Below are 22749 nucleotides of genomic sequence, written 5' to 3'. Positions count from 1 at the left end.
AGTAGATTCTTGTCTTTGTTCTCTTGCGAGTGTCCACTTCTTTTGCGATTTAGAAGCGATTTAGAATATGATATGTAAAATCTTTATTAATTATTATTATTATTATTAATTAAGGCATGTAATTCTGTATTACAGCATTATTGTCGATGAACCGATTCACCCTAGAAGCTAAAGTATGTGGTATTAAGTGAATTAAGAGTGTTACATTGACATCTATATCATCTGACAGATTTAATAACAATGGATATTTCTATCAGCATCACTAGATAGTTTACAGTAGCTGCATATAATCAGATGTGCTACAATTCATGGAATCCGGATATTTTGACTAGGTAATCTGCTACAAATCGTATTTTCAGATTTACAGAAATGGCAAATATTCAATAGGAATTCTCACGAAAATAGAAGAAAATGGGTTTAATTACTCATAATTTCTCTGTATATCAGAAAAATGGTGAAATTTGCAAGGGACGACTTGACTGGATAAAAAACTAACTAATAAATTGATAGTTGGTTATTAATACCACTAAGTCAAGAACGTGATAGTATATAAAGCTCTTACTTCATGAAGAAAAACATAATCCTGCACTAGTCTTGTAGTTGGTATTGACTCTTGCATCCCTACCATTTTCGATAGCCAAGAACCTGGATTGCTGGTTTAAAAGCCTGGTCCACTGCTTTATTCCAATAATGCGAAATCTCGAATTGAGATTTCTTTTCACGATAAGTCTCTTTAATCTGAGGGATTCAAAAATAGACGTTTAAGATTAATAAATAAAACAAGACTACCATATTATGGCTCCTGGAACGCTGGATACATCAAAAACTGCATCAATCAACTCTAACCCTGCAACTATTTCATTCATGAAACTTATAGGCTGCAATTTAAAACAATTTACTTATAAATGATTCGATTTGAATGGTGTATTATCTAACTTATCTTAAGAGAATCGTGCCAGATAATTTAGCTAATAATTGAAGGGACATCTTAAATCCTTCTGTATTCGAAAAATTTAGATCGCTTTTGCAATAATATTTTTTGAAATTACAACACATTAACTACTCAAACCGAAATATTATAAAATAGACAAAACATTTTTGAGGGTCAACCTACAAATTGCACCAGTACTTAGAATTGCCTGTTTTCTACCCAAACCCGTTTTAACACATAATCCAACCCACCCATTTTGCCCCCACTGACGAAATATCGTTACACAGAAAATAGTAGTATGGTAGGAAGGCCAAAGCGTAAGCTAGTAAAAAATCAGGTCAGGTGGAATGAATAAGTTGAGTCGATTCCAAGGCCAGCCATTTAAGTATTGGGCAAAATCAGCGCCAACAAGAGCTAATGTATAACCACTGTATTTACACGTTAAAATAATGTCCTAAATTTCCAAGCAAATAATCTTTTAACTACTACCATTTAAAAGTACATCCTGTTATCCTGAAGAGATTATGCTTTATTAGTGGATAAAAGAATTTACCAGAACAAGGAAGATATGAGAATACTGGAAATAAGTTACTGCATTTAACTAGAACCGATCAGCAAATATAATCATAAGTTTTAGCCACAAAAAGCCTTAACTCCTATATGACAAGTGTATTTAAATTTCAGGGATAAAACTAGATATGATCAACAATGGTTGTCTGCGCGTACAAAATAAACTAATGTTGTCCGCACTTTCATAATAACAATTGCCAGCACAAGGTCTTGTAACGAAATGCATTTTGTAGAATTTTGAAGTATGACTATGCAAAGATAAACCACAACCATTCGATTATCAACAATAACTTGATAAAGCTTATGTTCTCACATCATTTGTAGATTCATTCTTCTGTAAAAGGTTCTTTCCTAATTCTACCTCCTTAAGCTAGAATGCAAACCCACAAGAAATGATCAGAATCAATGGAAGGGGTGACAGTAATAAATGATAGGATCTCAATCTCATCCAAGTGTGGAATCGCTGATTGAGAGCACTAAAGATGTTAGACGGGACCAGGGTTCAATGATGAAGTATCAACCCTATTTATAGGCATGGGTTAAATACTATCATATGAGTACCGAGGTAAATGATGTTCACAGTTCTGACAACAAGAATGATCAAATGAGACCTAACAAGTACGAGGTACTATCTTCATTAGGGAGGGTATATGTATACCTTATGAAAACACGATGACCTTAGTTTATAAGATTCTTTTTATCGTTCATGTGCAAATATGTATGTATCCGTAGCATTCGAGCCTATGTTTATACTATATATATATATATATAAGAAAAAATATTAATATATTAGCCTAAGAAGCACATAGTACACGGACCATGCAGGTTTTATTGGACTAAAGGCTCGGCCTGTGAAGACTTTTAAACAAGAACTTATTTAAAGGACCCTACCCGAGAACACAAGGGAGTGGATGCCGAGCTTAGTATTCTTGGTCCGTGGTTATAGGTAAGGGGTGTACCAACAAACGAGTTGACCGGGTCAATACTTATAGCCTTATAGAAAACGAGGATGATCAAGTGAAGAGACATATGTACTGCAGAGGAGGTTCTTATCTAGAACCGAGGTTTGATGGGGAATCAACTCAATCAAGGCTTTAAACAAAGATCGCCATTTTGGGAAACTTGGGTAGTACCCGGATCAATACTAAACTACAGTTATACTCGAAGTAAATATCCGATGAACAATGACATCATGTATATTTTGCCCCCTCTTAACATACAAAAAAGAAATAGTACCGACGCCCCTATTATCATGACTATGTGTATTTTCTAATAAGTATTGGCATCGGTTAGTTGATTTGTCGATCATTTGTCAAATGCAAGTAAACTCTATCATATCAATCCTAATTTCTAGACCCCCCCTACCTATGCCGTTCCATATCAAATGTTGCAAATTCTATTGTTTATCTCAAAATAGCTGTCTAACATCCATCCAAAATTAAAAATATCCAAAGTAATATAGTATTAAGTGCACCTATGTATCTACTGTTATATTACAATTGTCACAAAGCTATATTTAAAAATTGTGAAAAAACTAAAGGTAAAGAATTGTCATTTGATTATTATTATAATTTTTATTATCATATACTACTCGAATAACATTTGTACATTTGTGCTTCTACATTTAATGTGAGATGGACAGAGTGAAAGTAAAATGAAATAATAACAATAATAATAAATAAATAAATAAATAAATAAAAAAGGACCTGAGAATTGGGAGGTTGGTTGAGTGCAATGGTGTTGTAGATGTCTCTGCGTTGCTCGAAAATAATCACACCAGTGAATATAATTCCTAGGCTAGCGCCAAGTAGACGTTCCTATCATTCAATATTTTCCCCAATTAATCACAAATCGGCCATCTGTATGGCGTAATACGTATATACATATGTGTGTGTGAGAGAGAGAGGGAGAGAATTGAAGCTGACCTGAGAAAGGATGCTGATCATGGCGCCTATCTGAAGAAATCCAACCTTTTGATTAAATAGATAAAAACAGATAGTAGAAAGGGAGCAAAGTTTTCGGAAATAAAAGGGTCAAAATCGACTCATTTTTGTTTTTAAGAGGAGGAGGTTTCCCAATTCTTTTTTCCCCTTTAAAACTAGTAGATTACAAAGAATGACTCGAATAGAGCCCAAAGTTATCTTATTGGCTTCACTAAATTTTGTTTTAAAAAAATTAGAGTTAAAATTAATAAGTTGACCTAAAAATTAACTTAAAACCTTAAAACTTTATCATGTAAATACCATTAAGTCTATTTCTTAATTTTTCCAAAACATGTAAATATCACACAACTTTTACAGCTACTTTAACAGTAAAACGCGATTATATTCGGTGAAATAACTTGTTATTTTTATCGGTGTTATGTGATATAGCATGGTTTGGGGACATGACCTAATAACATACTCCATTTGCTCCTTAGGTTAACTCCCCGTTGGTAAAAATCATGTTAGTGTGCAAACTGAGAAAACAAAATGTCACCATTGAAGAAACAAAATGTCACCAAAATGTGAGCCGCAGTTTGTATGAATTCATTTTGAAAACAATCTAATAAACGGGGCCTAGATTCCCCCAACCCTCTTCCCCTTTTTAATTAATATGAATGATGATATGGTATTGACAAACCGAGTTTCAATATGTAGGATCGGAGGAAAAATGAGTTTAGTTTGTTGGTTCAATATACTAAGACAATATGCTGACGTGTTGATGAGTTGACTGGTATGCTCGCTATAAAAAGTTACACACAATCTTTGTATTCTTGACATCTTTTGAGTTGTATTAGATATGGGATGACATTTCCCTCTTTTAAGTTGGCTGTTATTGGCCCGACAAGGTGCTTCCAAGATGTTTTGTTTGAAATTAAAAGTCCAGATTATTAATATACTGAGTATTTTTTTCTTTTCAATCAGTCTAAAAAAAGTAATTGGATTAAAATCCCCTGATCTCATGTACCATTTGGTATCCATTAATCCCTCAACCAGGCTAGTGCCCAGGTTCCTCTAGAAAGTGATGGCTGGTAGCCACTGGGCTATTTAAGGTAATAAATTACACAACTTATGTCCACAAATGAAACTTAGAACTTGCGATCAACAAGTTATGAGGCTAATAAATTACACAACTTATGTCTACGACAAAACTTGAATTCGCGATCAACAAGTTATGAAAAAGAAACTGATTTTAGCTGGAATAGATACATAGTTAAACACTGTACTTGCAAATTTTGAAGATCAACAATTTAACTAAGTCAACACTTTGACGTGCATGAAAGTTATGATACTGCAAAATAAAAATTGTCAACGAGAGAGATTCAGTCAACTTTACTCCGCTTCCAAACCGCTGGCCGTTCGTTAATTAAACAAATTTTTTCACATTCAAATTTCAATATCTTCATTTTAAAGCTTTCATTCTGTCACTTTACTTCATTCATAAATCTATCTTCCAAATCCTTCCTTGCATAAATAAAAATCCAAACTCACATTCCATCAACCAATCCTTACATTCAACAATGCAGATCATCACCTTTATTTTCCTTCACATTTTTACCTTCATTCTCCTCTTCGCCCTCACCATTTCTTCTTCGCCGGTATCATCACCGTCACCATCACCATCACCGTTATATTCACTGTCATCACAATCATTGTCACCTACACAGCCACCTATTCAACAATCGGGTTCAGACTACTCATTTCAGGATCCCTGGTCGCCTTCTCCAGCATTACCAAATACACCCTCTTCTCTGGCACCAGGACCAACTGAGGCTAGTGATGTTGGAGATATGAAGAGTGAAGAACGTAAGGAATCGCCAGACAAAGGTATGAGTGGAGGGAAGAAGGTGGGAGTTGCGTTTGGATTGATTGCAGCGGCGTGTTTTGTGGGATTTGGAGGTGTTTTGTACCGGAAAAGGCAAGACAATATCCGGAGAGCACGGTATAGTCAATCGGCACGGCTGGAGTTTTTCTAAACTAATTTGTTGTTACTTGCTAGATTATATGATACTATGATGAGTGAAATTCATAGCATGTGTTTCTCATGCAAATAACGCCCGAGTCTGTTAGTTAGAGTCTAGATAGTTGATATATTTGGAAATTGGAAATAATATACATACTTTGATTATTGACTGTGAACGTGTTTTGTTTTATCGTAATGAAATGATCTTCATTTACATATGTGTGTAATATGAATATATAAATAATGTTAATGAAGTGTTGATCCTGGTGGTTATAGTATGTCGTAATCATGTGATGAAACCATATATTTGGTCGTTTTCTTTTTACATATTTCTGCTCAGTTGTGGATGTCGGTGAGCGGTGGTGAAAGGTCAGCCATGGGGTGCTACTGGTGGTCTGGTAGTGGTGGTCGTGTAACCACCAGATAAGAGAAAGTGATTGATATGATGTATGATCATAAAAGATGATGTATCATTTATAATGGGTGAGGAGAAGAGGGCGGTGAGCAATGTTACTTAGAACTTTGAAGGTTAGGATCTATAGATAGAAACCACGAGGCTTCTTTTTTGGCCATAAGCACCATCAAAAAAGAGTTGACGATACTAACAAAGTCAAAGAGAGGATGGTAAACATGCAGTTATCAACTTTTTCACTCAATGGCTTTTCATTCCAACAAAAGAAAACTCATAGTAGCAGAAAAACGTTAACTCCTAATGAACATGGAATTTACTCAATCAACAATATATTACATTACAACCGACGTGTTTGTTTCCCTTTGATTTCACAGGGTCAACATTTAGCATATTTACCAAAAAACATGATGACAACTGTTGTCATCAATTGTATTAACCTAACAAAGACAGACATCTTCTATAGCACACTCAGACTAACTAGCCTAAAAGATAGACCGAAATCTCAAAGTGAAAAACAAGACGTGCTAATGTATATAGTACCTTGAGTAAAGTCAAAGTCACAGTCAACAGTGAAGAAATTCAAGATTTAGCAATAGGATGGAAGGTTCAACGGTTAAGCAGTGGCTCCTGCTTCTAGTAGCGAGTGCCTCTCCAATATAGAGATGGTCTCTTCCTTGGCACTGCCAACATAACACGATACAGAATAAAAAACTCAGAATTTTGACTATTTTGTAGACGGATGTTTGTCGAGAAAAAGTTTTTCTAGACAAAACTCTCTTAAGTACTATCTAGTTATGGATGGTTGAATTTGTCATGATATATCTCTAATGGGTCAAAAAGTTATCGAAAAGGGGTCAAACGGGCCTAACAGATCGAAAGTCACCCAAGATGTATCTTTGGCATATACAACCATTAAAAGAAACTGGATAATTATTGAAATAACATATTCTCTGTAACCATGTTTGACACCCAAATGTATTTTAGTGAAAAAATAAAAAGAAGATTTTTGGAGAAACTGTTTTGGGATGACCCGACCCAAATGGTACCAAAAATACCAATTTGAACTCGTCACCTATCCCACTCATTTTGCCACCTCTTGTAGGGTAGTTTGGGTAACTACGAGAATAAACATCGGAATTCAAGCCTTACCTTCCTGGTCTCAAGATCTTATATTTTCCGCGCATCGTAAGGTCCACAATTGTTGATCCTGCGCGTCCTGCTGGAAGAATACCGCCATCATAAACATATGTACAGTGTTCCCACAAGTTCTTGAAATCATTAATGTTGACACTACTAGGTTTTCCACTAAGGTTTGCACTAGTGAGAGCCAGTGCGCTTCCAGAGCCATGAGCAATCATCCTGATAAAGTCCGAATCAGGTACTCGAACTCCTATGCTATGTAATCCAGGGTTAAGAGACTTCTCAAGAATACTTGATTCCCCTGAAACAAAACAAACTTTTAGTACTGTCAAGCCAATTGAACCAAAGGAGACAATAATACTTCGAGCAAAATAATCCATAGAGTATAAATTTGATTTCATACGACCAAAGTGAACTGCACTCGACTCCAACTAAGAAATCCATTCAAAGCAAGATTGTATAAGCTGATCCGAGCTTCCTTAACTCATTAATATTTAAGGGACTATTTGCATATACAGGTAACCAGTTTTGGTCTTATTTCACTTTTAACCAGCTAATTTCAGTTCAGAAAAAGACCATTGGAGTTTCAACCTTAAACGATTTTGATAAGATACGACACCCTGTCTTGAATGGCCAAAGGACACCAACGCATTAGTCGCAATATCATAAACTTGAATCGGTACCAACTCAGGTTACCTTGAATCAAATTTATTTATAATTGGTTACTCTGAGCTGAAACTTTTCAACTTTTCATCGTTGTTTTCTGACATATGCGACCTACCATGCAACTAGTCATAGACTCATATCTGACATAACCTTCACAAGTAAACCAAAAAACACTAGCTTACCAAACTTAACACATTATTTTGTTTTTACCAATGATAACAGACAAATCAATGACTGAACTTTCCAAAAAAGGAAAACTTGCAAATTTCAAGAGCTATCCTAAAAGGGGAAGTTTGTAATCATAGGACAAATGGAATGCAAAACAAGTCAACAAGCATATCGAGCGAGCCTCCTACGAGTTAAGAAACACAAACCTCTTGCTAACACCACAGTCACAGGCCCAGGTAGCAGACAATCAAGCAACCCAAAAGGCAAATGATCAGTGACAGCAAACCGTCCAATATCTCCGACATTTCCAACACAAATCGCCAAAGGACTAGTAAGTTTCCGCCCTTTAATTTCATATATCCTATTAACCGCCTCAACCGAGCTGCACGTTCACCAAAAACAAACACACATATTCATTCAGACAAATCATCAAACACCTTATACGCATCCACGATATTCAAAAAAATATATGCATACCAAGCATCACAAGCAAAACCATATAATGTATCAGTAGGCACAGCTATAACTTTCCCATCTTTAACAGCTTTAACCGCCTCATCGACATGAACCACGGTTGCTGGTCTAACAGTTTCCAAACTCCAAGCCGTGTTCTTTATGGATTCTGCTTTATATCCCCTGTTTTGTAGCAAAAAAGTTGGAAATCCAAACTTATGTACACCTGGAAATATACAAGAAAAATGCAAAATTAAGAAAGTGGGTATTAAAAAGATTGAATTTTGAAGCAGACCCAGAAAGAGTTAAACCTTGAGTAGGGTTTAAGAGCGGAAATCGGGGGGTTATTTTTGTGGGGTTTATTGTATACATATCTATGAATATAAATAGATATAGATGATATTTATGTTTTGGTTGGTGCAGTGGCAGCAGATTATTGGGTAGCGGCGATGAGTTAATTTGTCAGAAAGACATGGATTCAGTGGAAGTAGGGAAAGAGAGATTCAGGGTTTGGATGGCGATTCCAACTATTTTGGAGAAAAGTCAACCTTATTTTTTATTTTTTTTTATGAAAAATGATAAATACTCATAACCAAATAGCCTAATAATTCTCCTTAAACATTAAGAAGGTGACATGTGTTATCCTCTATTTTTTTTTTTTAATCTTGCCCTCTGACTTTTTCAGGTGTCATCATTATTAGACTATTTGGTTATAACGGTTCAATAGCACACTGTGTTTATTATATTTGGGAATATATATATACGAGAGCAAATATCCGCGCGTTGCGGCGGTGATATGGTGGGGTGATAGGTCATAAAGTGTGATAGCCAAATGCCTTAGCCGTACGGGCTCCACCCTCGGATTTAAAAATTCGTCGAAAGTATATTGAATGACATCTCTAATGAAAGAACATGAAATTTTAAGAACACCCATATAATTTTTATAATTTATCGATGTATGGTTTTTGAGATAAAAGATTTTGAATGAATTGGAAGAATAAATGATTTATGGATGAGAGAAAAAAAAATGATTGGTTGAGATTTGATGAGAGAAAAAGGGTGTTAGGTAAATATAGAATTGATATATGGTCATTTTGGGATGTAAATGTTGAAACTTAAACTGTAGACAGGGAAGATCTGTTTTATAATACAGTATAAATTATACTACTAAATTACACCAAATAATTTTAAATTACACCATTACTAATTAAATCTTGGTTTGTACCTCAAGAGGCAAAAGCCTCTACCAAGTGAGCTAACCTCACATTGACCTTTTACCTCAACTATGCAAACTTTTTTTAGAACTTGTGGCCGTTGTTTAATGAACAAGTCCTACTCGGTTGCTGATAGGATATCCATCTCTCTACATCATGCCTCGTTTCCCTTTTACCAGAAGCGGTTGCCAGCCTCCACGAATGAGATAACTCAGCCCCGTGCTGTATCATAAAGATGGCTCCTTTGTCAGCAGGCCCTGATCAGAGGACCTGGGCCAAAGACGTAGTGGGTCAATTTTCTGTCAGCAATGTCAAGTCCTCCCTGCAGGCACTTCGCGAACAACCTGCAACATATATATATACTCCCTTGGAATAACTGGGTCCAAGCGAAAGTAATGATTCTAACCTGGAGAATTGATTTGGATCGGATGCCCACTCATTTTGCTTTGCCTGCTAGAAATGTGGTCCTTCGAACCACTTTGTGTAACGTGCAGGTTTGCTCAATGTGTACGGGAGTTAATCTCTAAACGGTGTAAGGTTAATTCCATAATCGCTTTCGTCACACCTGACTTGGTAACTCTACATTTATATACCCCTGGTTCAAAATTCTAGAAAAAGGCTTTCATTTGGTGATTTTAAGTTTTTAACTACATTCGTGGTGTATCTGGCGGGCTCGAAACAAATGGTGCAATTTGGTGATCTTAGCCAGAACCAGGTGGCTATTAATGGTTTGTTTGGTGAGGTTAAAGCCTTAGGGTTCTTATGGTTATCCAGCAAGTACACAACTTTTATGGGTGCCCTGGGCAAATTTTGCTCGTCAGTCGTCACTTTTTAGTTCTGTAATCTATATTACTACTTTACTTTCTGCCAAGCTGTATTTCTGTATGAAGCTAGTTTCATATTAGCCTATAATTTGGTAAATTTTGTTGGCCGTTGAAAAAAAGACCTAGATTATCGTTTTGTTTTGGTTAACGTAATAAATACATCAATTATACACAAAAACATTAAAAGGCCAAAAAATAACTGGTGAACCCAATCATACTAGAAGCGACCTATCTAAACCCATTACCCAACATGTAATGTAAGAGACTAAGAGGTAAGACCAACCCAAATCGATTGTTGCCATATTTATCCAATAAAATATTTTCAAAATTCAACAAATATGCAGTAAATGTATATTATACAGATGATCAAAACCCAAACATGTATAGTTTTATAATATCTGAACTCATACTCTGAAAATCATGTATCCACACTACTGAAGATCTCCATTTCTTGAATTCATGGCCATTTCTTTTCTCATGACATTCCCATTCTTTGAAAGGAAATATAAAACACAAATGAATGTATAGCTACTCAGTACCAAATTAAATCTCCTTATAAGCTTCAGCATTTCTAGTTTCAATGTGCAGTGTGGGAGACGATGATGGTCGTGGTGACAGCACGTGTGGTGGTGGTGCAGCCTCATATCGTGGTGCTGGATTTAAAACAATATCGGGAGAAGCTATATAAGAGGGTGGAGGAGGGGGTGGTGGCAGAGGCATATCATATGTACGGAGTGACTGTGATGGTGAAATTTCAACAATTTGGGAATCACGTTGATGATTTGATCCACGACGCCACCATCTTCTCAACCTCACGACCTCCACAACAATGGATCTAACACATATCGCAACCCCACAACCCGCGAAGGTTCCAAGAAGTATTGATAAAATTGGCTGAAGTTCAACCTATACACAATCAAAATGATCATCAAATATTCCATATCTCGGGTTATGGTCACTTTAGTCATTTGGCTCACAGTACTCTTGCAAATGGTTAACTTTTTAAATAGAAACTTATTTTTAATTATATTTCTAAGGTTATAGTGATTCTAACGATATATAAGGTCAACTACAAATGTACCAAATATAAGTAATCTCCTTACCAGAGAGTAAAAAATATGCGCGAAAACTACCACAAACACAAATTGTACTGATGCATATAACCACGCAAATCTTCGTATCACTGCAGACAAGAAAATTCAGAATCTCCAATGTTAAGATACATAAAAGCGGTAAAGATTGTCACTTCTAAAGGTACCACCATGAATTATTTGTTCATAATTCTTTTGAGAAATGGACAGCTTACCCATGGCAGAAGAAGTCATTGATGAGAGAAGTCCTAATACACAAGAAAATGGAAGAGATAGAGCAACTGAACCTGTACCCATCTTCCGAACCTTCACAAGAACACATTTCTAATCAAACCAAATAATTATCAATCTAATAAAATGAAGGGTTCGTTTGTGATCTTATTTCGTTCAGAAATCAGAACCGAACAAAAGTTCATTCATGCTCTCAAACAACAACCCATCTAAAATTCATACGAGTCTATTACCAGAAGCTGCTCAAGAAAGCAAAAATATGCAAGCATGCTAACAATCACAAGAATAGGCATTTCTTTGCACACCCTATAAATATCACTGCCAAAACCAAACAAAAATCATTTATTAGATGCTAGATGTGATGCTGAACTTAAAAAAAAGGTCTGAAACTTACCTATATGCATTAATTTCAATATGGTGGTTTTGGGAAGCAGTTGCTCTAGCATCTCGATTTCTAACACTACTTTGAATTCTTAGAAGTGTAACAGGCAGGTTTTGAACATCTTGATGGCACACGTCACAGGTTTTGTTTCCTTTTATGCTAAACCATTTAACGGCACACTCATGATGGGCTAAAGCAAGTTCACCTTTGCAGCTGCATTCCATCTTCAAGGTTTCTCCACCTTCACACAATTCTACGAAACATATCCTACAAACGGCATCATCTTCGGCTATATCGTCACCATCTGCTTCATAGCAACCAAATGGTTAGTCATTTACTATCGAAGATGAGTAGTAAGGATAAAGCTTTCAAATAAATTTTTGATACTTGAAGGGTGTTTGGATGTGTGATTTGGAAAGTCATTATCTGATCTGATACTGAATAAACAGAATTAGACCCAAGAAATTAGCAAATCTACCTTCATCGTCAGTAGCAATAGGGGTTGGGGTCTTGGAATCAAAATCTTTCTCTCTTGGAATTGAGGGGACCACACGGAAAAAAGAATCCATTCTCTTAATACGCATGTTCTCATTGAGGATGGGGACAGATTGAGATCGAGGTATATGCTCGTGGACTTTAGTCTACAAAATTCAAATGAAAACATTAGTTCAACAATTAAGCAAAACATATGGAACAACTAGCAGATAAATTTATTGAGTAAGCATTGGCAAACACATGGGAAAACATATCAACTTAAATCATCAAAAATGTTAAAAATGTGTAACTAATCAAATTAACTTCTCTATATTTCATCTCAAAGCGTGTTATCACTGTTCCATTGCTGTTTTGTTTCATTTTAAAATTAGAAATATCAATATCATCAGAAATGAACATGTGATGTGACCAAGCAATTTGCTTACTGTTAAGAGTAAAAACAAGGAACTAAAGGGCCAATATTAATCAGCTCACCTGCAAATTAAGTGACCCGCCTGATCTTCTCAGCCCAGACTCTGGGTCTGAATGTCCATTCGGTGTAAAAGGTAAAGATGGTGTCATCTTTACTAGAGGTGAAAACATTTTTGTAAGTGACCATGATCTAGCAATGGACGATTTCTCATGTGGTACAGAAGCTGAGGCTGCTGGAACTACGGCTGCATCTGAAACAGTATTCCTATTCTTAAAACTCATTTTTGGTAAAAGACTTTTCTTTGATGAATTACTCCGTAACAAACAAGTGTCAGCCGATGGTGCCACACTGAAGTTTACTTTTTTGGGAAACCGGGGCGGTGTGGGGGGTATTGGAGGCATTTTTATCTGAACAAATTCATTAGAGGAAGAAGGCTGTAATGTTCTCGATGTCATATCCGTAACAAGGTTTTGTTCACTCATACTGTTACCAGAAACTTTGTTTTTGGCCTGAAAACAAAGAAAACTAGATATTAGTTTAGAATCCACAAATTAATCTAGAACAATAATACTCCTAAGTTTGTGATTTATCAAGCAATTAGTACCATTATGAGCTATGAAAGAATATAAGTACCAGCCTTTCAAAACTCTAACTAGAGTAGCCAAAATTCTTTATTTGACTAAAAGTTGAAGGCACTAACTTTCTCACCATCCAATTTCATACTCTTTATATAATGAAGAAATGATTATTGGACCCGGGAATCAGAAAAAATGCTGTAAATGAATCAAGCCATCTCAAATGTGCTTTCGCAAGAATATAATAACTGGGTATACATATACAGAATTGTACTATCGTATGAACTATGAACATATATACTTATCACAAAAACATCATTACAGTAAGGCAGTTTCTTGACCCGACTAAACACATAGAGCCCTAAACATTTGGACCATCCCTTTTAAGTTTGTGACTGATTTATATTCAACTCACTAGAGTTTTTCAACATTATTGAGGACCAAAGATAGAAAACTCAACATCCTTTTGGAGATTTTGATTAAAAATTTGTGCAATCCAAATGAGCAAAAATGTCTATAGAATCTTTAGACAATGTAAACAATGAACGGATTTGACCATCCATTATCGTTTCGTGGGTCCCATTTAATGGTTAGATGTGATCATGGGACCCATGAAACTGCTCAAAATGTTATTAAGACAATAGCATTTACACATCATTGACAACTAATAAAAAAAAAACATTAACATACTTTAGAAGGTTTTAATAGCAAGACTAATGCAATCCAAATCATTATGCACTAAAAAAGCATTTAGAAGACTATATGATGCTTATAAAAGCCACAAAGTGTCGAATTGAAAGCGCCTTTTTTTTCAAATTTTCAAGACAAGTATTTCCAACTTGTTATATATAAAGGAAGTAATCATAAGACATAGATTAAGCAGGATAATACAGAATCAGAAACCATGATCACTTTCTTTTTTTCTTAAAACAGATGCTCTTCATGAAAGTCAACAAACTGCTAATTAAACACATATCATGAGTTGTACAAATCTTGTAACTCAAGTTATATGCTTAAAAGTTCCATAAACTATGATAAAGGTTTTTATAGTTACAAAAAAGCATCTACTTTTGCCGACCGTCCCTAGAGGGCTTTACGGGTATACACTCTTCTTCTTGAGTGTGGTTTCCGATATCTTTCTATTAAAAATACTTTTGCCATAAAGAACTTCAAGTAAAGGGATAAACCATGCATTAGACTATTAAAAGTTTAAAACATACACTTTTAGTAACTAAAGAGGTATTAAACTGCTTCAATATAATTGTGCTTTTTTATCCATGTATTAGGTAGGCTAAAAGATGAATAAAGCTCAACATTCACAAGTAAATTTAGCTTAAAGATATATTATCTAAGTTCCTAATTAAGTCATCCAATGAACCTATAATTTCCTAACTAGCTTTTTAGTAAAAGTTGCAACATTTTGACAATGATTGACCATTAGTGTGATGCATCCCTTTGCTCTTTCAAAAATTTACTTGTAGGCTTGTATGCAGTACGGATACCACATTATGAGACATCAAGATCAACAGCAAAATTAGGCTAATAGTCCCTTAATTTCCCAATTAAGTCACCCAAAAACTTTCTACCAAAACTAGTTTGTGAAAAACCTGCAACATTAGAGTAATTTTTTAACGATCGACGATCAGTATAATGTCTAAAATACCTTAGTTACTTGTAGCCAGAGAAGAAAGACTTTCAAACAGAAAAATATTATGCGCGGACACTCTAGCAGACGTTGTCTTTCACATAATCACTAAAAAACATAGAGATGGATAGTAATATTTACAAATCAGAAAATTTTCAAAAATATATTGTTACTTACTCATGATCAAAAAAGAATACTAACAAGTTACCTCAGAAACACATCAAATGCATACATATATATAGATAATACCAAAAACAGAACACTTACGATGACCTATTTGCATCCATATTAAAACAAGAATAACAAATTAAAAAAAGGGATAACATATGTGCTTCTAGAAGCATATATCATACATGCTTCCTCTCTCACAAATCATTTAAAAAATATTAAACATTAAGCCTTGTGATTGAAATCAATGTTTAAACTTTTAAAAGATTGTGAGGAGGAAGCATGCTACTAGAAGCATATTCATTTTTGACAGATATGGAAAACTGACCATGTGAATAGGGATGAGTGTAACTTGATGATCAGCTTGAGATGAACTTGAAACATGTCCTTGATCACTTGCAGAATTACAAGTATTACTATTATTTTCTTGACAATTCATGATTTCATGCAGAACTTTTATATGGGTACTTTTGATTCTTTTGGGAAATTTTGAAGAGAAACAGAATAAGAGAGAGAGAGAGAGAAAGGGAGAGGAGTATAGTTAAAGAGAAACAATGAACACTACCAATACTAAACGCACATTTTTAAACGCTATTTAAATGATACTCGTACTTTATAATGTTTTGTCACAGTTTTACAAAAAGGTTTAACACTATAGAAACAACGTGATGATAATTTATATTATAACTATTAAAATATTCATTTAAAAGGTATAAAATTTATAAAAATAAAATAAAATAAGTGGTAATCCAAAAGAAATATAATAAGATAAATGTTAGATGTAGCTTTTAGGTTACATTTAGCGTACATAAAAAAAATTATATATTTCATATCTAAAGTCCATTTATTGAATATTATGTTAAATATACAACTATTAAATGTACTTAATTATAGCTTAATTAGATTCTGTTTAACAAAATCCTTTTTTAAATCAAAGGTTAAATATAAGTTCAAATTATATCTTTTAAAAAGTTATATATAAATAGGCCTATGAGTTCAGATAGACGAGTAGTTTATTATATCATCTATACTATATTTGACACCATCTATTATTAGAAAGCTAACATTATATGAACTAAAATTTTACATTATGATCGATGCATATGTTACATGTTAGTTACACTTTTATTGTTTTCCCTTTTCGTTTTGCTAGCTATAAATAGTATAAAGAGCATTGGTATGAGGGTAGCATTTAAACCTCTATCTCCTGACACAGGCCAAAAGTATTACGAGTAATCTAACAAATAACAACTCCGCCGACTAGTCTAATTGGTTAGAGGCGTTTTCAAGTTTGACTTAAGGTTTTAAGTTTGATCTTTAAGGATGACAAGTCTTGAGGTTTTTCTTCCGAACTCTTGTAACGGCTCATACTCAACATCTCGTTATCTAGGATACGTACAAGACTTTACCATTATACGGTGAAGTTTCCCAAATGTTGTATCCCGACTGAATGTTTGGAAAAAAAAAAAACAAAGTAACAAATCGGATTAACTTTAACATAGCTGGACTAGATATATACGATTCATGAAGATTTAAAATAGTTGCATCGGCTAACACAAATTATATCCTATATTAAGGAAAAACGACGTGAAAAGTAAATTACATCTATGAAAACACAATATACATTTATTAAAGCACCTATTATAACAACATCAGCTTTTATATACATTATTTGGACTAGAAGTTTATACCTAAGCAATGGTTATTATTTTTTTTTTTTCTTATTATATAGTGTTGACAAGAGCCATGCACGGGGACTACTAGTCTACTATGCCACATTTCAAATATTTGTCATTGCAAGATTGGTAAATCACCCCACCCTTTGCCCTTTTTTCTTTATATCATGTCTGTTGCTAGTACGTTCAATGATTAATTTTTGATTACGATGGTTTTGTGACGTAAGGTATAAGAATCTTGTGAAATGGAAAAATTAGCAAATACCTAAATTTAATTGCAAGAAAAGAAATATGAGTTTCAATCGGGTAATGATCAATCCTCATAAGTTATTAGGCTACAAATCCTCCTAACTAATAAGATTGTGACATGTGAAAAATCAGGGGGTGAGATTAAGAAAGACAATTAGTGGATTACATATGTTAATAAGGGGATATATTAGGAGGATTTATCATTTTCTGTTTCAATCTATTAATAATTAGTATTGTCTTTTTTTTATTAGTTTATTTTTTTAATTATTGTAAAGTTAGTTTCGATTCAGACGTGTTAGGGACAATTTTAACCAGCAATTTACTGGACCTCCAACCCTCTCCTCATAGAGAATACCTGGAGATGAGAAACTCAAGACTCGAACCCGAGACCTTAGAAAAAACTCACATCCGGAACCCACATAGTGTATTTAGAAAATACATTTAGTTAACCCATCGAAGTGGAGTTGGTTTTTCTTATTAGTTACTCCCTCTATCTTTTAATAATCATTTACAAACATAAAAAGGAAATATAAAATATTTAGTTAATTAACAAAGCTTCTAAATAAGGGAGAATTGCAAATATCCCTGAATACACAATTAAAATTACAAATATCCCTAATTAAAATTCTAAATAACAAATATACCCAAATAGTTAGATTAGACAAATATACCCTTTTATTAAGCCCAAAACAATCCTGCCTTAAAACTCAATGGTCCTCTGACTGTCTCTCTACAATTTACCTGTAGCATTATTTCCATTTCATCTTAGAACTCTCAATCAATCCATTCACATTAGCATCGTCAAATAATATTCAGGTAAGGTTTTTTAATTTTATGATCTAATAATTCCACTGATCAATATGGTATTTTTTGACTACATAAAGCTTGAATCATATGCTAATCAGTGATATGATGTCCATGGTAATTTATTATTATGATTTTTAAGCCTTTAGATAAAAAATAATTGATAATATTAATATTTGGAAGTGACAAAATGAGAGAAATGATTTTAATGCTTATGACAGAATTGTCTTTCGTTAAGTGATGTACAAATTCTAATATTATGGAATACTACATCAGTACTTTTTGTAACATTATTTTCATGGTGTATCATCCAACTTTTGATGTGTGAATTGAAGTTTTCATTTCCTGGAAACATATGCACGAAATGGTGTTTTCAAATGGTGAATGATATAATTGTCATGATATAAAATGTACCTGATAGAATAGATATAAATGGTAAAATTTGTGTATTTGAAAGATAAGGTTGGGTATATTTGTTATTTAGAAATTTGATTGGGTATATTTGCAATTTTAATAGTATAATTGGGGATTGATGAGCGTCCATTTTGTGATAAAAAACCCTAAGGAAAGGCTTCATTTCTATGCTTAAATGAGTTATTATTCCGGAACTATTGGTACTTAATGAATGATGTGTTTATGCAAGTTCACGGAAGATGCGAGAGAGGGTAAATGACATTAACTGACTCAAGAAGGAAGCATATGAAGATACAAGACACAAAGAAGTGATTCAGGAGCCAAACGAAGACGCACGAAGAAGAACAACAGCCACCAGCGCCGCTCCCTTAGTCACCAGCGCCACTAGCCCAAGGAAGCCCAGGACCAGCGCCGCTGGTCGGCCCAGATCAGAAACCGACTTTTACCACTATTTAAGTCGAACTAACCCTCAAAACCCTAAGACAGAGAGCCGATTCATCCGCCTAGCAACAACCCTAGGTCGATCTTGCAGATTCCAATAAGGTTTTGGAGCTTCTAACACCTTCCGATCTTCATCCTCGGTTTAGATTTATCTCTTTTATTTACTTATCTTATTGAACAATGTCTTTCATCTTTTCAGACTTTGTTATTCCTTTAATAATGCTAGGCTAGTAGACTGAATACTTGTTTTGATCGATGTGATCATGTAAACGCTTATTGTTTTACTGTGTTTGTTTAGATTTTGTTGGAATGTGTTAGACTGTTTATCGTAGATCTATGTTTATTAGTAATTCATGTTGCTATTGGTTTTATATCTGGACATATTAGTTTAATTCTGATGGTTGTCTATGATCATACACTATAACTAATATCCTAGGACAGAAAATGACTAGTCAGTCTATAACTAGAAGTAAAAAGTGATTCACTTGTAACCGAGGAATCCAAAACCATAGTAACTAGGATGAATTGAACATAAAGCTTAACAATGCTAGACGCGATCCTTTGACTTGTAACCGAGCACTGTGGTCACCGGAGGGAATTATATTCGGTCATGGCTTAAGAGCTGGGTAACTAAAAGATGAATTAGTAACACAAACTTTAGGTCATTAATGCTTAAACAATGAATCTAGCGAGAATTTGTTTATAGGGTAGTGTGAGCACTACTAATTAGGCGAAGTGAATCTAACGAGAATCTGAGCCGTGATGAAATTTCCAACAGACTAGCAAACCAGTAGGATAGTACATGGTCGTACCATGAGATTGAAGATGCCAAACAAGTATTTTAATTTAATTAAAGTTATTAGCTTTTCTCAAATATTTTCAGGTTAGCCTGTCGTTGAAAAGCGGTTGCGGCTAGATTTTTAATTTACTGTTAACAGTATTAGTTAATTAAGAATTAGTGACAAACCCCCAAACAAACTAGAATTACACGTACTACTAGATTAAGTAAAGCAACGCGTCCCTGCGAACGATCCTGTAACTTACCACTAGGCTATTTTACACTGACCGGGTTCTCTGCTCGTTAAAGTGTGTTTAGGTTAGATAGTTACTTGTATAACATATATTTAACGACAAGAAATAAAAACGCACATCAGGGATATATGCAATTATCCCTTTAAATAACTATATATTAGTTTTGTCTTTGTATTTAATTACAAAATATTTTTATTGAACGGTCAAAAAAAAAATGATGAGCAGATTTTGTTAACTTAAATTCGTAACAAGTTTTAAATTTATTTATACAAGGTTAACTTTTCTACTACACTCACTCACGGGCAGTGGACCCGTTCGTTCATTGATAGTAAATAGGTAAGACCAGGATCGTTCGAGGGACTATGTCTAAGAACTAAGCTAGGTGTAATTCTGGGATTTGGGGGTTTGTCACGATTTAAATAAAACTAAATAATAAAAACATTAAATGATTAATCTAGCAAAATAATAATAATTAAAACATTGCATCTATTTGGAACAGTTCACATGTCATGATCATTTATGATGATATACCCATACGGAGCTCTAGCTCCGTACCCGAAGCAGAAGCAGAGAACGAAGTCATCTTCGCATAGGTAAAGCCATAACGGAGCTCGGCCTCCGCTCAACATAATTACCCCGGAGCTCCAAAGGTAACAAATACCCAGCTCCGAGGAGATACGCAACAAAGATCGGACAAAAGATCTTTTCCATGATTAATCTATTAAACATATCTAAGCTCCGATATACTCGGATATAATTAAGGTAACAAGATTACCACAAATCTCCTCAAGAAGGAAACAAGATATTCACAAAGGAGGGAGAGATTTACTCTAATTCTCTTACCCTCCCCTCTAAGAAATCGACCCTCTATATAAATAGAGGAGGAAGCCTTACGGCACATTCATCATTCGTATGCATAAAACCCTAACTCACGGTTTATTCGAATTCCGAATAAACCCCAAACATATCCCACAAAACCCTAAGTCGAACTCGAACGGCTGGGGATCAACCGATCACAGGCGTAAAGCGGTCTCTCCGACCCTCTGACCGTAAGGGAATAACCAATAAATACCAACAACCCAACTCACACCTCCGGTTGAGCCATAGTGCAATTATTTGATCAAACAATTTAGAAAACAGTTTAGATATGTTGAACAACTCTTCTCACGTAAGGATTCTCGTTAGATTCACCAAACTATTTAGTAGTGTTGTCGTTAGACTCACACTACCCTATAAACAGATTCTCGTTATATTCACTGCTATGCATTAAGACCTAAGTTTTGTAACAATGACTTAATCTTTTATGTCAGTCAAGATTCTTTTAGGTTTCTTTAAAAAAGTCACTTGACACTAATTACCCTAGTCACCTAGATTCGGTTTCCATTCGCCAGATCAACTAAAATAATTTAATAAAACACATGTTCAGTTGAGTCAAATTATTAATTAACCATCCTCCGCTCGGTTACAAGTCAAGAGACCACATTAGTTATAGACCGATTAATGTTCCGCAAACCAAGTTAAATGACCCTAAGGCCTCGACATCAGTTCGACCTAACCAAATCAACAAAACCGGTTTGTATATGAAAACCAATAACATTTGTCTGACTCAATAACCATGGATCTGCGAAAAGCATAGAAATGGTTCAACGATCTAATATATAAAACTATCACGGCATGATCACATTATCCAAATAAATGCAAAACTACTTAGCTACTCATGACAAGATAAATAAACATAACAATCATTAATATAAATAAATCCATAACAATAATTGTCAAATAATAGTCTTGCAATTGTAACCCTAATAACAGTAATAAAAGTAAAGAGAGATCAAACTAATAGGGATATCGAAGTCACGCAGTCCTGAATGCCACTCCTCCGAATCAACACCACGAACCTTAATTAATTTGACCTATTAATAATGATTTGAATGATGATTGTTGTTGAAAATTGGTGCTTGATCTTCCGGATGATGTGGAGGTGTTACGAGGGTTTAGATCCGGTGAAAATACCCTAGAACGGCCCCCAAAGTCGCCTGGAGGAAGTGAGCTACGAATATTAGGGTTTAGGTGGGTATTTATAGGTTTTCGGCAAAACCCTAGATCTGCTGACCTTCCCAGCGGCTCTGGAGAAGTCGCAGCGGCGCTGGTTGGCTCCCAGCTTCGTTGGTTGACCCCTAGCTCCGCTGGTGATGTTCCAGCTCCGCTGGTTGGCTTCAGGATGGCTTCCAGCAGCGCTAGAGCTTTATATGAGCGGCACTGGTCCTGGACATCAACATTAAAGTTGTAGTTCTTTATCTCGCCTTTCCGTGGATAGCTTACTCGTCAGAAACGGAGTCCGTATGAAGAAGTTATGCCCAAAATACTAACACATGGTCGTATGCTTCATGTCGGCCTCAAATCTTCCATGTTCCGCTTGCTAGTCTTTGTCCAAAAGTCTTGTGGCTTCATGTTAAGTTGAGTAGAGATGTTTGCCTTCACTTGCATGCCTTGTGAACCAAAAGTTCACATTTATTAACTCATTTAGACATCAAAACACGACATATAGATATATGAAATAATCACAAAATGGACGCTCATAAAAAAAAACAGGCTTGTCCAATTTTGGCTACCACTATTAACACACCCTTAAGGGTTGAAACCCATTACTGACCACCATTCCAGCTGAATGGAAACCCGAACCCAACAAGATGCATTAATTTTGAAAAAGTCCCATCAAAACCAAATCAAGGATTGAACCTGCGCCTTACAGGTAAAATCTGGATACCTCACCACTTTAATCGTGGGTAAGGGTGTTGAAAATAACCAAAC

The 22749-nt window shown here is 34.9% G+C and overlaps 4 protein-coding genes across 5 annotated transcripts; 1 reads left to right on the top strand and 3 right to left on the bottom strand.

Annotated features, from left to right (window-relative positions):
* Positions 1 to 402: 402 nt before the first annotated feature.
* Positions 403 to 3590, bottom strand: LOC122581786. Its single transcript, XM_043754066.1, has 3 exons — positions 3427 to 3590; positions 3208 to 3318; positions 403 to 738 (listed from the first exon to the last, which is right to left on the bottom strand). The coding sequence occupies exons 1-3, from the start codon at positions 3445 to 3447 to the stop codon at positions 622 to 624; spliced, it is 249 nt and encodes an 82-aa protein (XP_043610001.1). The 5' UTR covers positions 3448 to 3590; the 3' UTR covers positions 403 to 621.
* A 1413-nt stretch (positions 3591 to 5003) lies between these two features.
* Positions 5004 to 5459, top strand: LOC122583555 (proline-rich receptor-like protein kinase PERK1). Its single transcript, XM_043755947.1, has one exon. The coding sequence runs from the start codon at positions 5004 to 5006 to the stop codon at positions 5457 to 5459; it is 456 nt and encodes a 151-aa protein (XP_043611882.1).
* A 684-nt stretch (positions 5460 to 6143) lies between these two features.
* Positions 6144 to 8803, bottom strand: LOC122582633 (yrdC domain-containing protein, mitochondrial). Its single transcript, XM_043755052.1, has 5 exons — positions 8597 to 8803; positions 8310 to 8511; positions 8039 to 8214; positions 7008 to 7299; positions 6144 to 6538 (listed from the first exon to the last, which is right to left on the bottom strand). Exons 1-5 carry the CDS (start codon positions 8655 to 8657, stop codon positions 6472 to 6474), a joined length of 798 nt encoding a protein of 265 aa, XP_043610987.1. The 5' UTR covers positions 8658 to 8803; the 3' UTR covers positions 6144 to 6471.
* A 1793-nt stretch (positions 8804 to 10596) lies between these two features.
* Positions 10597 to 15856, bottom strand: LOC122582582. Of its 2 annotated transcripts, none has more exons than XM_043754996.1 (8): positions 15651 to 15856; positions 12997 to 13443; positions 12506 to 12668; positions 12040 to 12334; positions 11879 to 11963; positions 11630 to 11720; positions 11427 to 11506; positions 10597 to 11229 (listed from the first exon to the last, which is right to left on the bottom strand). In XM_043754996.1, the coding sequence occupies exons 1-8, from the start codon at positions 15759 to 15761 to the stop codon at positions 10867 to 10869; spliced, it is 1635 nt and encodes a 544-aa protein (XP_043610931.1). In that variant the 5' UTR covers positions 15762 to 15856; the 3' UTR covers positions 10597 to 10866. The 2 variants fall into 2 exon arrangements, with proteins under 2 accessions (XP_043610931.1, XP_043610932.1); XM_043754997.1 differs by having other exon boundaries at positions 12040 to 12331.
* Between the last annotated feature and the right edge of the window lie 6893 nt (positions 15857 to 22749).

This window comes from Erigeron canadensis, chromosome 9 (assembly GCF_010389155.1).
Source record: "Erigeron canadensis isolate Cc75 chromosome 9, C_canadensis_v1, whole genome shotgun sequence".
Classification (NCBI taxonomy): Eukaryota; Viridiplantae; Streptophyta; class Magnoliopsida; order Asterales; family Asteraceae; genus Erigeron; species Erigeron canadensis.
The sequence above is the reverse complement of the archived record's forward strand: the minus strand, read 5'-3'. Positions and strand labels throughout refer to the sequence as shown.

Coding starts and splice junctions, on each gene's coding strand:
- LOC122581786 (XM_043754066.1), bottom strand. CDS start 3,447: ATGATCAGCATCCTTTCTCAG. Junction 3,319..3,426: donor TGATCAGCATCCTTTCTCAG/GTCAGCTTCAAT, acceptor ATTGAATGATAG/GAACGTCTACTTGGCGCTAG. Junction 739..3,207: donor ACCAACCTCCCAATTCTCAG/GTCCTTTTTTAT, acceptor TGAATCCCTCAG/ATTAAAGAGACTTATCGTGA.
- LOC122582582 (XM_043754996.1), bottom strand. CDS start 15,761: ATGAATTGTCAAGAAAATAATAGTAATACTTGTAATTCTGCAAGTGAT. Junction 11,964..12,039: donor ATTGAAATTAATGCATATAG/GTAAGTTTCAGA, acceptor TGGTTTTGGCAG/TGATATTTATAGGGTGTGCA. Junction 11,721..11,878: donor GCTTTCTTGAGCAGCTTCTG/GTAATAGACTCG, acceptor GTTCTTGTGAAG/GTTCGGAAGATGGGTACAGG.
- LOC122583555 (XM_043755947.1), top strand. CDS start 5,004: ATGCAGATCATCACCTTTATTTTCCTTCACATTTTTACCTTCATTCTC.
- LOC122582633 (XM_043755052.1), bottom strand. CDS start 8,657: ATGTATACAATAAACCCCACAAAAATAACCCCCCGATTTCCGCTCTTA. Junction 8,512..8,596: donor GCTCTTAAACCCTACTCAAG/GTTTAACTCTTT, acceptor GTATATTTCCAG/GTGTACATAAGTTTGGATTT. Junction 8,215..8,309: donor GGTTTTGCTTGTGATGCTTG/GTATGCATATAT, acceptor GTGAACGTGCAG/CTCGGTTGAGGCGGTTAATA.